Source organism: Solea senegalensis, linkage group LG19 (genome assembly GCF_019176455.1).
Source record: "Solea senegalensis isolate Sse05_10M linkage group LG19, IFAPA_SoseM_1, whole genome shotgun sequence".
NCBI lineage: Eukaryota > Metazoa > Chordata > Actinopteri > Pleuronectiformes > Soleidae > Solea > Solea senegalensis.
In genome coordinates this window covers 11,382,729-11,398,819 of record NC_058038.1, presented here as the reverse complement: position 1 = coordinate 11,398,819, position 16,091 = coordinate 11,382,729, and the positions used below count along the sequence as shown (strand labels likewise).

The window sequence follows — 16,091 nt, the reverse complement described above, 5'->3', positions numbered from 1 at the left end:
GTGCATCTTGTGGCACTTTTCCAGTACACAGTTCGAGTTGTTGAAAATCTCAACATTTAACAGAGGACTCTGGTTTATTTAGGGTCAGCACTGCCGAAAGTGGCAATCGCGAGCCACATCACCACCCCTCTGCCGTATTTCAGTTTAGTGACTGTGTCAGACGGAGTCTGTGCTCCAGTCATGCAGGTAGTGCTGAACTATTCTGTGAACAAATCTCATTGGCAGTTTCATGCTGACTCATGATGACTCCGCCCATGTTGAGGAGGTACTGTAGTAATGGAAAACGATACCAAAAGAGTAGAGTCAAGCCGTGCTGGAACTGTACAGTGTAAAAGCGCCTTTAGGGGCCACTATATAACTTAAATGCTTTGTGTGTACAGAGTAATTTTATGCAATAATGAAACTATTGTTTTTTCCATGATATCAAGACACCTGGTCAATGTTGGGGAGGAGGAGATTGGATAAGAAAGACAGATTTAAACCAGGTTGTGAGTTTTATATACTGTATGTGTTCATCTGTGGTTGGGGGACTAAATTTGAGATATTTCATATTTGCTGGATATTTAAGGGGTGCTATTATTTCTGCTAAGTTGGCTAAATGTAGTTGCACATCTAAGTCCACGTATGAGTAGGACTGGGCGATATGACGATATAATATCATGAAGGGTTAATGTGTTGACGATCTGCCAAAGCAGCGAGATCGTATTATCGTCTATAGGGCACATTCTATTCATTCTGTTCTATGCTCTTGCAATCACACTGTTTGCTATTCCGCTTCATGCTCAGCCTAGAGAAAGGCGATTAACCAGTCATACTGAACTAAGTGTGGATTTCAAGTTTTTCCCTAAAAAGAACTCCACCTCTGTTTATATGGCATTGGTTTGATATTTCCACAAACAACAAGGCACAAACAACTGTTATTTGCAAAGTTTTCCACGGACACGTCGGACTTGAAGACAGCATCCTAATCAATATGCCAAGAGTCAAACAGCTAGGACAGCTGCCGTATGAGTACGTATGAGAAGTTAGCAAGTGGTGAAAAACTTGCAAAAGTCGGCACTGTTGAGTGTCCATTGTACTGGGACAAGTTGGGAAAATTGCATGAGCTGATTAAAATCTGTTTCTTTTTGGGCTATGTTTTTATGCAAGGAAATTGTTTGGTCGCATACAAGTAACAAGATGTTATTTGCTCACTAACTGCTTACTGCAAAGACTAGGGTTGGGCAGATGAATGATGTAATTAGCCATCACCAATGGCAATCCAGATAGTGTCACCATTACGATGCTGCATGGGCCGCATTTTGCTGTCCGAATCCGACTCCCTAGAAATGTGTCATGCACATGGTTTTTAGCTTTTATTTATGGTTACAGGAAAACAAGCAAAAGTTAACATTACATTCAGGAAGAAGCAACTACTTGCCTCATTGCACATATGCAGATACACACAAGTCACCCACCTTATGAGTTAACACCAGCACTTAAAAGTAATCTAACCATCATGGTTTGAGATTGCTGTGGAGATAAAGCATAGCATCCCCTGTTGATGGCTTCGATCACCTGTGTGTTTCGTGCCTTGCCATCTACGAAAACTCACCAAACTTGGTGTTCACATTAGGGTCTTTGAAAAAGGCGATGGGACTGAGTTTCAAGTCGCTTTGATGAATTTTGCAGGAATTATAGTTAGAAACACATTTTGTGTTCCCACTATCCATGTGGTAGGCTTCCACCCAGACAGACGTCACCCTCACCTTACTTTGGTCTGTATGTGGGTTACCGTGGCAACCATGGTAGTGGCCAAAAGTATGTTTGCAAGAATAGAACACAGGAGGCTTCCGCTTGCCATTTTTTTCATTTTCTGTTTAGGGCCAGTCCATCTACGATGACTACTTACAACGCCAGTCATTGCACCACCTACTGGAAACAGGAAGTAGGCCTTCACTAACAAACATTGTTGCATATACATGAATCTTTCAGGGTGTGGTCTATATTTGGTATACTATTGGCTTTTGAAATTGAAGCTGTAAGTCATGTTTAGTGGAGCTTCTTTGTGTGTTGTTTTTGAGTTGGGGAGGCAGGGTAGAGAGACGAACAGAGGAGGAGAAAAGAGGACATGCAGAAGGGCTGGGATACACTGCAGGCTTCATGTGCGACAGCGCTCTCCTCCACCCTGGTCACGCTCAACCGTAGTAAGAGCAGATCATCAAGTGGGAGAGTAGGATGAGGCTGTGTGAATGAGAGGGAAGCAGCAGTCAAGCATCTGAGTGTTTCTGTGCAACGGGGGGAGGGGCAGGCAGCACACAGTGCAGTGCTCTGCTCTGCTGTTGAGCAAGCTGGCCTCGCTCTGTTTGTCGCTCAGCTGGGTTGGGACTGCTCTGTCTGCCGAAGCACTACTGGCAGTGGAAAACTGTTGCTTTGGCCACTGTGGAGGAAGGCGGGTGAAGTCAGTACACAGATACATGCTGAGGGCTGAGAAATGAGGAACAATTGATTTTTTTTCGAAGACCCAACAGGAAAGCTCTCTATTATCTTTTTAGACCACTTAAAGGGACTTAAGGTTTTTCCCTACCATTACAAGGTCCCTATGCCTAAGCTGAATGGATGAGAAACATTTTATGCTGAGAGTTTTCTGAAAGAGAGAGCGTGTGTGTTGTTTGGCCCCAAATTATGGCAATACTTTGAAACCTGAAGCACATAACTATCAAGTGGTAATGCCTATGTTGTATTTAGCTTCAGTGTTGCTAGGCTAGCTGTTTTCTGGGTTAGGAGTGACTATTTTAGTTAAGTTACTGTTTTTGTGAAGAAAAAAGCAAAATAAAGGGAGAGAAACACGTAGATCAAGGTGCAACCAAGGACACTTGTATTTGCCACCTTAATACTTCTGCATGCCCTAATTTTAAGTTTTTTTTGTACTTCTGTCAGCAGTCCCTCATTTTTTGCTCAGTGTGGAACTTAAGGCACTAGATCACAATAACAACTTAAGAAAAACTATTCACAGAATTAAGGACAGCTATTCTGAGTGTTTGAAGCTGTCCCATACACTTTAGCACACACTCTTTGTCTACAGGTAAAGAAATGAAAGATTCACTGTTGCATGATTCACTACTGACCACCTTCTTTCGTGTCTGTTCACTATAGATGGGAATGTCAGGAGCTCCCTTTGGCCAGCAGTATGGTCAGGCTGGAGTTCAGCAGATGGGGGCAGCGGGGGTCAATGCCCAACAACTCCAGAACAAGACAACTCTTTCAAACAACCTGCCTCAATTTCCCGCTGAGCTGAAGGGAGCTGGAACTGTGCCAAACATGGTGAGTGTCACTTGCATCTTAAAGCATCATAAAATAGTGGCTGTTTGTGCAGTCCCTGTTGTGTTTTAGGTTAAAAGTTAAAAGGATTATGCTTCTTCTTTTGCCACATGTAATGTGTTCTCTGCAGCTATTAGAAGACAGTCTGCAGATATTGAAATTTTGTGTACACGTTCTGCCTTCAATGTTGAAAAATGCCAGAGAAATGATTGAAAACATCGACATACTGTCATAAACCATCCTTTGTTTTATTATTTTTAGTTTTGTTGTGGGTTGGAATTAAAGTACGCTAAATATGTGTATATATAAGTAGTTAAGAGTTGATTTTCAAAATCTAACACAATATTTTGTATACACTGGATGCATATCTGTGTCCAGAAGTATACAAACTTTACCCAACTTTGGGTTGTGCATGTAAAGCATGAGTGCATCAGTGAATACAGTTGTAATGAATAAGAAATTAAGTCTTAACTGTGTAAATGTACATAAAACGAGATGGGCATTGAAAACGGGTTAAAACCATGCTATTAATTTTTTTTCTTCAGATTGAGGTTAAAATAAATTGTATTCAAACTGCAATTAAGTGCATAGGGTAGTAATCCAACAGCAACACTGGACTTGTCTGTATGTTGCCACATTCACTGTACTAATGAAAAAAGAACAAAAGAACTGTAAAAACTATAGGAGTAAGTGTTTCCTATAATTAGGTTGGCTATTTGCCCTATATACTATAGCTCAGGAAGGTTTTGGAAGGTCTGAGTTTCAGAATGTTTTATGTTTTGAGTGAGGAGGTGCCCTCTTGTCCTGGCTTTGGGATAAGATGGACCTTGAGATTCTTCACTCATCCTGAGATGATTTTCTGTATGTAGACCTAAACTGTTATCTTTCTCTGTAGGATATAAAAAACTCTGCTACTCTACTTTCTAAGCTTTTTGCTTTTTTTTGTTGTCATGTTAGCTAAACCAAAAATCCTTTCGTTAACAGAACTATGTTGTAATAAAAGTACATTTTTTTGTGTGATATGTTGTTCTTAAGGCAAGTGCTGTCTGATAAACCACTTGCACTATTCAGAATACAGCATAGATAGAATGTTGCAAAAACAGAACCTAAAAAAGAAAAAATCTTTTTCTATGTTGTTCCAGAAACATGTCATTGTTTCTAGAAATGGTCTCATCCACACGAAACCCCACAAAATGACTCAAAACGTCGTAGTAAATGTGCCAGGCCTGTATGTGACACTGTAACAATGTTATGGAAATTCACCAAAAACAGAGGACACGTTGAGCATGTGTATAAAGCATCCGCAATATATACAATGTGAATCAAGCTCTATTCAAATAAGTATACATTACAGTGTATACAGTCGCATACAAAATTATCAAAGTGAATAGACCAAACAGTCTCCAAGTAGAAGAAGATGAAGACAAAGATAGTGATCGTGTGTGCAAGAGAGAGAGGTTGGACTATGAGATCAATGTTTTCCCAAAGTAACACATTATTTGTATACGAAAACACAAGGGTAGCATTTTGAGATTTTACCATCCTATAACCCGGCCACATGGTGGTATAGTGGTTAGCACTCTCGCCTTGCAGCGAGAAGACCCGGGTTCGAGCCCCGGTTGGAACAAGGGCCTTTCTGCATGGAGTTTGCATGTTCTCCCCGTGTGTGTGTGGGTTCTCTCCGGGTTCTCGGCTTCCTCCCACAGTCCAAAAAAAACATGCTATGTGGGGATTAGGTCAATTGGACACTCTAAATTCACCATAGGAGTGAGTGTGAGAGTGAATGATTGTTTGTCTCTAGGTGTGTGTGGCCCTGCGATGGACTGGCGAACTGTCCAGGGTGTACCCCGCCTTTCGCCCGATGTAGCTGAGATTGGCACAGCACCCCCCGCGACCCTCTGGTGGAGGATAAAGCGGTAGATTGTTTTACTGACCATCCTGGAAACCGTTTTCCAAAAATAGCTTTTAAATGTGCTGGTTCTATGCGGGTACAAAGCCAATACAATAACAACTTTAGATTATTCTCCTCAACTTTTGTGTGTACAACCCCTAAATCACATATCACATTCTGATTCTGCTGTCTCTCTCCAGGCAACATGCTAAACACTGTCTGCTGTATGTAATACACCGATAATAGCAGCACTTATTAATTTTAATGGTGGTAAATGAAGACTAACGGTTGGCAAAAAATTCTTATTCAGGGTATTTGTATTGTGATTGTTTTTCAGTCCCAGACCCAGCTGCAGCAGCAGGTAGCATCAGTGGGCATGGTCCCTGGGGCTGGGGGAGTGTCAGCAGGCCCAACCGCTGACCCTGAGAAGCGCAAACTTATTCAGCAGCAGCTGGTCCTGCTGCTCCATGCACATAAGTGCCAGCGGCGGGAGCAGGCTAATGGGGAGGTGAGGGCCTGCACTTTGCCACACTGCCGCACCATGAAGAACGTCCTCAACCACATGACCCACTGCCAGGCTGGCAAGTCCTGCCAGGGTGAGTAGAATTGAGGGTTTTTTAGAGTAATGGGTCAAATGTTGCATTGATTCAAACAATTTTGGCTGGTTGAGTCCAGTTAAACTCTGTGCACCTGTGACCACATTGTGGTAGATATATGGAAGTGACATTTTAGCTTTTGCATGCCTGTGCTATGATAGGGACGATACAGTACTCTGTATCAGTATGGGTTATAGTTAGGTAGGTATAGCAAATGTCATATTATTATTAATTATTAATCAAGTTTTTTTTTCATTGGGACCAAAGTCTGTATCTACAAACTATAGCGTGCACCAGAGATTGTGGCACAGACCAAGTTGCTTTTCATACACAATAAAAGGCATTGGCAGGTTCAGATTTCCTAGACTGCATTCGAGAATTAGCAGCTACCCATGAATAACAAAATACCCTAACAAAATTGTTTATTGATCTGTATGTTGCTGTGTCTGCTCAACAATGTGAAAATATTTGCATCCTTGTATAACACAAAACTACCTTGCCTGGTTAAATAGCGTTGACTATATTTAACTATTGTTTTACAATGAAGATTTGATACTAAAGCACCATGCTGTACAGTCACTTGAATTAAACACAGCGCAAAAGCAGTGTTCTCTCATCGGCTCTTGTTTTGCTGCTTGAATTGAGCCATTCTACCTCCTTGACTCCCTAAGCTCTAAATGTCTCAGTGACAACACCAGTGAACAAATGTAATCTCAGCTGTGCGATGGTTGTACTACATTTTTTCATATACCTTGGTGGACATACGTTTACTTTTGGCAGCCCTGAAACAAGATTTATGAACTTCGAGCTTTGATATTTATCAGGGCTTCATGTTCAGCAATGAATCTATAAATATTCCATTGCTAAATAAACTGCCAACCATTTTGATAATTGACTAATTTTTTTTTTTTTTTATCAGTTTAGAAAAAACTCTCTGAGCTTCTTAAATCTAAATATGGCCTGGTTTCTTTGCTCCTCGATGGGAAACACTGAATGAAACGCCATGGTTGCAAGAATTTTGTTTTGGGGTTGTCCTTGTCTTCATGTGTCCATAATAGTTATGATAAAATGCTTTACTTTATTCCTTCAAAAATCCATTAAGCATCTAATTTTTAGCTGTGCTGTATTAAGTTTCAAATACTTCTTCCAACCAAAAATGTCACTTCTTGTTTACCGGTGTTTAGATAGTTTTTTTAAATTAATAATACATATGTTGTTTTTTCCCCAGTGGCTCACTGTGCATCATCCAGACAGATCATCTCCCACTGGAAGAACTGTACAAGGCACGACTGTCCGGTCTGCCTGCCTTTAAAAAATGCAAGTGACAAGAGGAACCAGCAGCGTGAGTAACTTTATATGCTCCCCTTCCCATGTCTTATTCATATATCCTTATAAAATGCATATGGGTAGATTAAAAAAAAAAAACCTAGTGTATAATTTGTGATGGGTTTTTCAATTTGTTCATATTTACTGAAACCTACTAAACCTTACTGAAAGGCAACTGTCACTCAGCATCACGCCTGAAGTCAGTGCATGTGTAGTATAAAATGGTGCCACCTGCAGGTTGTATTTCCTCACTGTAGGTCTGTGCTGGCTCGCTGACTGTGAGAGCTTGAACAGGAGAGAATTCCTCTAGAAAGGCTGGACCTGTAATGTGACACCCAGGGGAGGGGCTCTGTGGCTCTGCTGTCAGTGGGGGCAGGGTCTTGGGACTACAAGCTCTCCGATTGGTCAAAAGGCTTTATGACGTGTTTAAATCCCCCACAGTGGCAGCATGCACAGCATGAGCAGGGCTGGAGTTTCTTTTTCAGAGTTTTTTTTTCCTTGCACAGAAAACATACATGTCTACTATTACAACTACATTATTTGTTATACATAAGATGGTTGTTTGCTAATAATAGTTATTTGATTTTAATTAGTTTCATGTTTTAGCAAAAATGCTAATACATTATAACCAGAATTAGTAATTCCTCTAACTTTATAAAATATGGATTATACGGGCTATATGTAAAATATGTATTATGTCTTAAAACATCCATGATGAGAGATTAATTGAGGTTCGTTCATTATAAATAATAATAAAATAAAGCTCCACTGATACATTGGTGCAGCCACTATATATTTTTTAATTAATTTTGTGGGGCACAATGTTTTGGTTTTGATCTGTTGCTCCACCCAACCAGTAACAGTTTGTAGCACTTCGACAGCTGGGTTATAAGTAAGCTGAAGGCATGTATCTGTAATTCTGGATTTTGCCAAACTTGAAAAGCCACACTACTGCTCTGAAAAATGTCTCTAGCAAAGGAGAAGTATAACAAGGGTTTGCTGTGGAGAAAAAAAAATTGAAATGGCTGACAGCGGAGAAAAGTTGAAGACAGCTATTCTGGTGTGGATCACTTTCTCCTAGACAGGGAAACAAAACCGGGAGCTTCAGCAATTTAAATCAAGTTAAGTCTTAATATATATATTTATAACATAAATGACAATTATCATCACTATTATCTTCACCATTCTGCATGAGTTTGCGCGTTCTCCCCGTGTGTGGGGGGGGTTTTCTGCGGGTTCTCCGGATTCCTCCCACAGTACAAAAACATGCAACATGCGTTTTAGGCAAATTGGACACTCTAAATTGACCATGGATGGCTGTTGGTCTCTGTGTCCCTGTGATGGACTGGCGATCTGTCCAGGGTGTACCCCGCCTTTCTCCCTACCCTATGTCAGCTGAGATTGGTACAGCACCCCTCGCAAAGCGATAGAAGATGGATGGATGGATGAATGAATGACTATTATCTTCATCATCTCATCCAGGGTGTCACATGCTACTTGCCCCAATGCTATCTGGGGTTGGTTAACAAAAATTAACTCAATAGGTTAAATGTTTTTTTAAAAAAATAATCCAGACGGTAGGACTGTTTCCATGTGTTCGGAAACTTCCTGTGGGTGGCAGCCCACACTCTAATGTTTCAAATTGGTATTGCCAGTAACTGCTATAAATGCTAAAGGTTGCTGTTCACATTCACATTGTGCATAGTTCACCTTTAAATGCCTCATTTTATTATCCTAGCCCTTTTGTTTATCTTGTCATCCTCTTCCAGCCATGCTAGGTTCCCCTGGGGCTAGCCTTCAGAATGCCATCAATACAGTTGGACCTGGCCAGTCAAGCGCCACATCCATCAACAGCGCTTCCACACACATCGACCCCAGCTCCATGCAGAGGGCCTATGCTGCCTTGGGCCTGCCGTATGGGAACCAGCCCCCTGGTCAGGTTCAGGGACAGGGTCCGACTCAGCAAAACCCCCAGGCTTCCCAACACCAGCAGCTAAGGAACATGAACACTCTAGGTAAGATGGTACTTCAGTGGAATTTAAAATAATTGTGCGGAAGTAATAACAAATCTGTTGCTAAATTGTTTCTTTTAAACCCTTGAAATTGTGTTTTTATCAGGTTCTAATCAGATGAACCAGATGGCAGGAGGCATGGGGGTCCCTTCTTCAGACCAGACTGGCATGCACTCCGACTCCTCTCTACCCCCCACACTCAACAAGTGAGCCCTCTCATCCTTGACACAAAATCTGACCTTTGAAATAAAGGATAATATGACTTCATTGCATGAAAGTGTCTTTTAATTAAAGATTAAATTAGCAAGGATAATGACTCCTAAGGCTTCTCATTTGTTCTTGTTAGCCAAATTAGTATCCAGCGCATCATCTATCAACAAATATTTATCCATGATCTTATTTCGCCCTCTGTCCGCTGGGTTCTTTTAGAATACAGTCATATAATATATTAATGTGTGCATATTTTGTAACAATGCAAATAAAAAATGCTTATTATTTATCTGTAATTTCTTTTGTGGAAATATCATTGATCGTGATTTTTGAATCTCAACAATATTTTTGTCCCACAGTCAGCTGATGCCAGATGGGTCAGTTGCAGGAGGCATGGGAAACCTGCCCGCTGCCACCCCTCTCTCTGCTTCGGGGGTAAGGAAGGCCTGGCATGAGCATGTCACTCAGGACCTGCGCACCCACCTGGTGCACAAACTGTAAGTCCAACAATAAAACAAATGTTGAAAATAGAGTTAAATGTAGACCAAGGCCTGATTTAATAGGGTAATGAGTTTTGTATGTTATTTTTCTTCAGAGTACAAGCCATATTCCCCACCCCTGACCCCGCAGCACTGAAGGACCGACGAATGGAGAACCTGGTGGCATATGCACGCAAGGTTGAGGGTGACATGTATGAGTCCGCGAACAGCAGGGTAACTAATAAAAGATATATTTCTCAGTACTAAAAGAATCATGGCAAAGAACTTCATTCAAAGGCCAATCAAGAACAAACAATCACTTCTTTTAAAAATGTCTTTTATTTCCTCATATCCTCCAAACCAGGATGAGTATTACCACTTCCTGGCAGAAAAAATTTACAAGATCCAGAAGGAATTGGAGGAGAAGCGACGCTCACGGCTTCAGAAACAACCTGGCATGGTGGGCACAGCCGGGCCGCAGCAACCTGGTATGGCTCAGCCCAACGTCATGGGCCCAGGACAGGCTGTCCGACCTCCCAGTTAGTAGCCCGTTTTTTTCCTTTATTATACAGTTTTCCAGTGTATGCTTAGTAATCATAAAATATATCTGAAGGGATGCTTTTGAATTCATATTTTTGTATCTCAAAGCAAATTTTAAATTATCATGTTTTCTTGTAGATGGACCTGTGCCTATGCCTAACATGCCAAACCAGATAATGAATCGTATGCAGGTGCCCCAAGGTATGTGCTAACTCGTAGATTTCATGGTCATTGTTTTACAGTAGAAAGCACTTTACATGTCTTTTTTGCAGTTAACCTTCCTTTGAAAGCTGATATTTTAGCCAGTTAGCAAATACATTTATCTTGAATTAAATTAGTTGCTTTTGACCCCCCCGCTGCCCAGCAGGGCATAGAGTATTAAATTACAGCATAATAAACAGGTATATGATTGTGTGTGTTCCCACAGGAATCAATCAATTTAACCCAATGGTAATGCAGAATGCACAGATGTCTCAGGCACCCATGGGACCACGTGCTCCCTCTCCCATGAACCATCCACAGCAGATGAACATGAGCTCTGTTCCCCCGGTTCGTTTTTACCACTTTTTCATACCTTTTGCTTGTTAATGGATGTGCCATGAGTTGCCCTCAGTTTCTCTCCAAGACCTTTTTCTGAAATATTTTTGTCACCATGTTAGCCTTGTTTTTTTTCTCTAGACTGTGGGAAGTCTTTTGATTGTTTATTTTAATTCTCTCTTAATCGTCTTGACAAAGCATCACAATGAAATATGCTAACTGTCATTAAAACTGATGTCCAGATATTGTTATAAACCGGTTGTCTTTTTAGTTTTGGGGATATGTCATATTTTGACTGAGCACACCCTAGACACCATAGTCCATTCAGTGGCCTGTTGTGGTGGTAGCATGCCTTTCTGCTGCATTTACATTTATTTTTAGTTGCAGAGTGAATACTAGCTAGCCTCGTTTTGCAATGATTTGTCCCTTTCAACTTCTCGTCTCTGTGGTCTCTAGATGGGCATGTCACCATCAAGGATGCCTCCGACACAAGGAATGATGGGTGGTCATACGAACAACATGGTTGCTCAGCCAACCAACCAGAGCCAGTTCCAGCCACAGGGCCAGTTTCCTGCAGCTGCAGGTGGAGCAATGAATGTGAATGTAGGCTTGGGCCAGCCTATAACACAAGCTGCTGTTACACAGGTGAGGAATCCTGTTCTCCCCTGAAACAATTTTTTGGTTGCATGCTCATTGCATTTTTGCTCTGTTGAACATATTCTTGTGCCAGATTATATGCTGCTATGTGACTGGTGTGCTAACTGTGCATCTCTCTTCAATCCAGCAGCAGCAGAACTCTAACCTCCCTCTGAATGCACTGGGCTCCCTCGGCCCCCAGCTTCCCTGTGGCCCTGCAGCTCAGCCCACCCTGCGAACAACTCCTCCACCCAATGCCTCTGCCAGTCTGCAGCCCCATCAGCAGCAGCTGCAGCAGCAACACCATGCTCCCCCGCAGGCCCAGGTGCCACCACAGCCCACTACCCCTGCCTCCACGGGTGGGCCCTCCTCCACCCCAACCCACATACCCAGTAGCCTCCCTGGTCCCCCCTCAGCTATGGGGACACCGCCTGACCCATCCCAGCCGCTCACACCCCTTCAACCCCAAACTGAACCCCCCAGCCAGATGCCACAGCCCACCTCAGTTCAGGCACAGCACCCTAGTACACCGGTGAGATGTCTTTTCTGTACATCTTTTCTATCTCTTGTGTTACTTGTCTTTTGCACCTTCTGTTGTATCCTACACGTATATAGACTAGAGCTGTCATGGTAAAACTGCTAAAATGAAAAAGCGAAAGTGAGCGCGGGACAGTTTGTCAACGAGATATTAGAAATGATAGACTGAGGGACCTGTGACATGTGCACAGGTGCAAGTGCAGGGGAAATTCCTTCACTGCGAACGCCCTACTTTTGACCAAACAACAATCACTCACATTTCTGTCTTAGTAAAGTCAGTATAATTTCATTTACAAATGAGCAGCACTGTGATGAAAATACTCTCTTCTCCTCCTTCTTCTCCTTAAAGTTGTCCCAGGCAGCAGCCAGTGTTGACAACAGAGTGCCTACCCCAGCTTCTGTGGCTGAGCTGAGCTCCCAGCAGGCCCTACCTGACATGAGCAGCACTGACATCAAATCTGAAGTAAAAGATGAAGAAGATGAGGGCAGCTCTGGGAAGAAGCAAGCTGGTGTAAAAATGGAGGTATGCACATGATTGTATAACGGAATTTTGTAGTAATTAGGTAAGAGTCATTGTGGGGGCAATACATTGGAAGTACACTTAGATTTGACACATTTGCTGTTTGAAACCCAAGTCACTATTACACATTTTGTTCATTAAAACCCACCAGTTCAGCTTGCATGTCAATAAGGTGCATGGAGCGTTTTTCTGTTCTATAGGAAAGGTTTGGCTTACAGGTAAACACTGAATATTTGATCTGTTCCTGGCTTAGCACCATTTTATAGCTGGTTAACCATGTTTGTGTTCATGTAGCCGAAGGATGAAACCAAACCCACAGTGGTGAAAAAGGAGGAGCCAGAGGCAGTAGAGACAAAACAGGAACCAATGGAAACTGAGGATAAGAAGCCAGAGATAAAGGCAGAACCCAAAGAAGAGGAAGAAAATGGGGCTAATAATGCATCAGGTGCCTCCACCCAAAACCGAAAGAAAAGTAAGAATATAGATCTTTTTAATATACATCCAACTTATTTATGTACATTTCAGTGTACATTTCAAGTTGTGTAATCCATTAAGAGTAAAGTGAGAATGTACAGTATTATGTTATATTACCAGTACAGTGAATTTTCTTTCATGTCCAGTTTTCAAGCCAGAAGAGCTGAGACAAGCCCTGATGCCGACTCTCGAGGCCCTCTACAGGCAGGACCCAGAGTCACTGCCTTTCCGGCAACCTGTAGACCCCATGCTACTGGGCATCCCTGTGAGTGTGTGAAATGATTAGACATGGATGTCTCAATGGTTTTAAAACCAACAGAAAGTACTGATAATTAGGATTGCTCATTCTTGCATCTCTCATGCTCTACAGGACTACTTTGACATTGTGAAGAATCCCATTGACCTATCCACTATCAAACGTAAGCTGGATACAGGTCAGTACCAGGAGCCTTGGCAATATGTGGACGATGTGTGGCTTATGTTCAACAACGCCTGGCTGTACAACCGTAAAACGTCCCGCGTCTACAAATACTGCACCAAACTGGCAGAAGTGTTTGAGGCAGAGATCGATCCTGTCATGCAGGGCCTTGGCTACTGCTGTGGCAGAAAGGTGAGTTAATGAAGATGCAACACAAATCAAATTTTATTTGTTAGGGCCATATCACCACATTCACAATCTCAAGGCACTTTTTAACATTGGACTGTAAAATGGGGAGAGATTTGCAACTGCCTTTTCTACTATTTTAGAAAATGGAATGGAAAATTAGGTATTTCTCTGTAATTAGTCAAAACATCTGGGTCTAGGGTAGATATATTATTATTTTTTTGTGAGTAAGGGTTTAATAACTTAAAAGCCTGGGGAACATCGCCTGATAAAGGTTGGGAACTTAACAGGAATGTTGTTCTGAACACTGACTAACTGATTTTAATAACTTTTGACAAGGTTAATGTTGTGTCTTTACATGTATCTTTACCTCTGGCTATTGGTTTGATTGCAACCTGATTGTTACAGTGAAGCACTTTTGTTAACCTTTATCTGGTGTTTCCACAGTATGAATTCTCGCCACAGACGCTGTGTTGCTATGGCAAACAGTTGTGTACCATCTCCAGGGACGGCACTTACTACAGCTACCAGAACAGGTAAAAGTGCATGCTGAGATGGGAAGAGATGGATAAAAATGAGAGTTGGGGTTTGTGAAGGGATTGTATGCAGTTTTGTCCTGAACATGATGCTACTTCACATGCACCTTTGTTAAAACTGATCAGTGGTTCTCATGTATGTCATGGACAAGCAGAATGTGCATGTTTGGGTTTGGTGTTTTCCTCTTGCAGTTTTTGTACCCAGAATCCACCATTAAAGCTCCCCCTGCTGTGCAGAAACTGCTATTGCACCATAACGTCATTCCAATGCAACAACATTCAATTATTGAAGATACTGGCTTTAATAAATGTGGTGGTAGCTCAGGATTCAAGTCTTGCAACAAAAAGTTAGTGAATTTGAGGATTTAACTGGTTCTCTATGTTGTCTAAGAAGCTTTAACCAAGGTTTTATCATTTGCCCAATCCTATTACATTATCTAACAGAGCTGAAATACCCTTTCTTTAACTAAATTAAATTTGTCCTCTTAACCTAACAGGCCACCACATCTGTATTTGTATAAACACAATCTCCCGTGGCATGACCATGTCATTAATTTCCCAGCTCACAGTGCATGTTGGGCATCTGGACATATATGCCAGTTTCATATTGTAAGATGCACATCAGGTGTTGTCAAACATTTGTTTGTTGTTGACATTTATTCATTACCATTACCATTAACATCGCATTTAAGTGATGTTCCACTTTGAATGAGAGGGTTTGCGCCATGACCATTTCACCTTGTGACTAACACTTACCTCTGCCTGCCTGTGTGTGTGTGCGCTTTGTGTGTCTGTCCTGTCTACTGCACATTTTACATCTTTGATTGTCGCTGTGTGCTCCATTCGCTGTGCGTTCTTCCACCTGTACATCGGTTTGCCTGTGCTGCTACTGTGTGTGCTGGCCGCAGTTCACCCAAATATGGCCTTATTGCCGACAGGTATCATTTCTGTGAGAAGTGCTTCAACGAGATCCAGGGCAACAGTGTGACCCTGGGCGATGACCCGGCTCAGTCACAGACGTAAGTTACCAAGATAATCACTTTTTATTCTCAAAATAAATCACACAATAAGTCACACAAGCCAACGGAATCTTATTTGTCTCTCTTTCATGCCAGCATGATTTTAAAAGATCAATTTGAAAAGAAGAAAAATGACATGTTGGACTCTGAGCCGTGAGTATTGTTTGCCGTACACTTCATTGTGACGATAATTTATGTGACGACAGTGGTGCTTGTTTTACCAGTTTTTCTAAGGAATGTATCAGAAAACCTCATTCTTTACTCGCAGGTTTGTTGAGTGTAAAGACTGTGGACGAAAAATGCATCAGATCTGCGTTTTGCACTATGACGTCATTTGGCCATCGGGGTAAGTCTCGCCACGGCTGTCGGACAACTGTCCATAGCAAAATTGTTATTCACTAGAGTTTGTAATTGCTTGAGTTCATGTGTGTAGTGACAAGATTTTTTTTCACCTACTTTCAGCTTTATCTGTGACAATTGTCTGAAGAAGTCTGGCAAGACAAGAAAGGAAAACAAGTTTTCAGCCAAACGTAAGTTGAGTGTCATGGTAAAACAACAGTAACAGTCTGCTTGATTTTTTTTTCAGTATGGTAAGTTCGTTGTATTTTTGTTTGTAAAGGGTTGCAGACTACAAGGTTGGGGACATACATTGAGGACAGAGTGAACAAGTACTTGAAAAGGCAGAACCACCCAGAGGCTGGCGAGGTGTTTGTGCGAGTGGTGGCCAGTTCTGACAAAACCGTGGAGGTTAAGCCTGGTATGAAGTCAAGGTAAATTACTGACCTACTAATAAAGTATCTTACTAAATTAATGTTTTTTTTTTCCTTTCAACTTGATTTGAGAATGTAGAGTCTAGAAAAGGGTAAAAGAAGAA

General features: G+C 41.8%; 1 protein-coding gene across 1 annotated transcript in view; it reads left to right on the top strand.

Moving 5' to 3' along the window:
• The window catches only part of crebbpb (CREB binding protein b), a 34,212-nt gene that overhangs the window by 11,350 nt on the left and 6,771 nt on the right, over positions 1-16,091 (top strand). The window contains exons 3-24 of the mRNA XM_044050362.1: positions 3,136-3,303; positions 5,529-5,787; positions 7,016-7,129; positions 8,883-9,128; positions 9,232-9,331; positions 9,695-9,832; positions 9,931-10,048; positions 10,179-10,353; positions 10,493-10,555; positions 10,782-10,903; positions 11,348-11,536; positions 11,676-12,059; positions 12,414-12,587; positions 12,879-13,056; positions 13,205-13,323; positions 13,429-13,668; positions 14,110-14,198; positions 15,137-15,217; positions 15,314-15,370; positions 15,486-15,563; positions 15,680-15,747; positions 15,837-15,987. Coding sequence (XP_043906297.1) covers positions 3,136-3,303; positions 5,529-5,787; positions 7,016-7,129; positions 8,883-9,128; positions 9,232-9,331; positions 9,695-9,832; positions 9,931-10,048; positions 10,179-10,353; positions 10,493-10,555; positions 10,782-10,903; positions 11,348-11,536; positions 11,676-12,059; positions 12,414-12,587; positions 12,879-13,056; positions 13,205-13,323; positions 13,429-13,668; positions 14,110-14,198; positions 15,137-15,217; positions 15,314-15,370; positions 15,486-15,563; positions 15,680-15,747; positions 15,837-15,987 — 3,311 coding nt within the window. The remainder of the gene's footprint in view (positions 1-3,135; positions 3,304-5,528; positions 5,788-7,015; positions 7,130-8,882; positions 9,129-9,231; positions 9,332-9,694; positions 9,833-9,930; positions 10,049-10,178; positions 10,354-10,492; positions 10,556-10,781; positions 10,904-11,347; positions 11,537-11,675; positions 12,060-12,413; positions 12,588-12,878; positions 13,057-13,204; positions 13,324-13,428; positions 13,669-14,109; positions 14,199-15,136; positions 15,218-15,313; positions 15,371-15,485; positions 15,564-15,679; positions 15,748-15,836; positions 15,988-16,091) is intronic.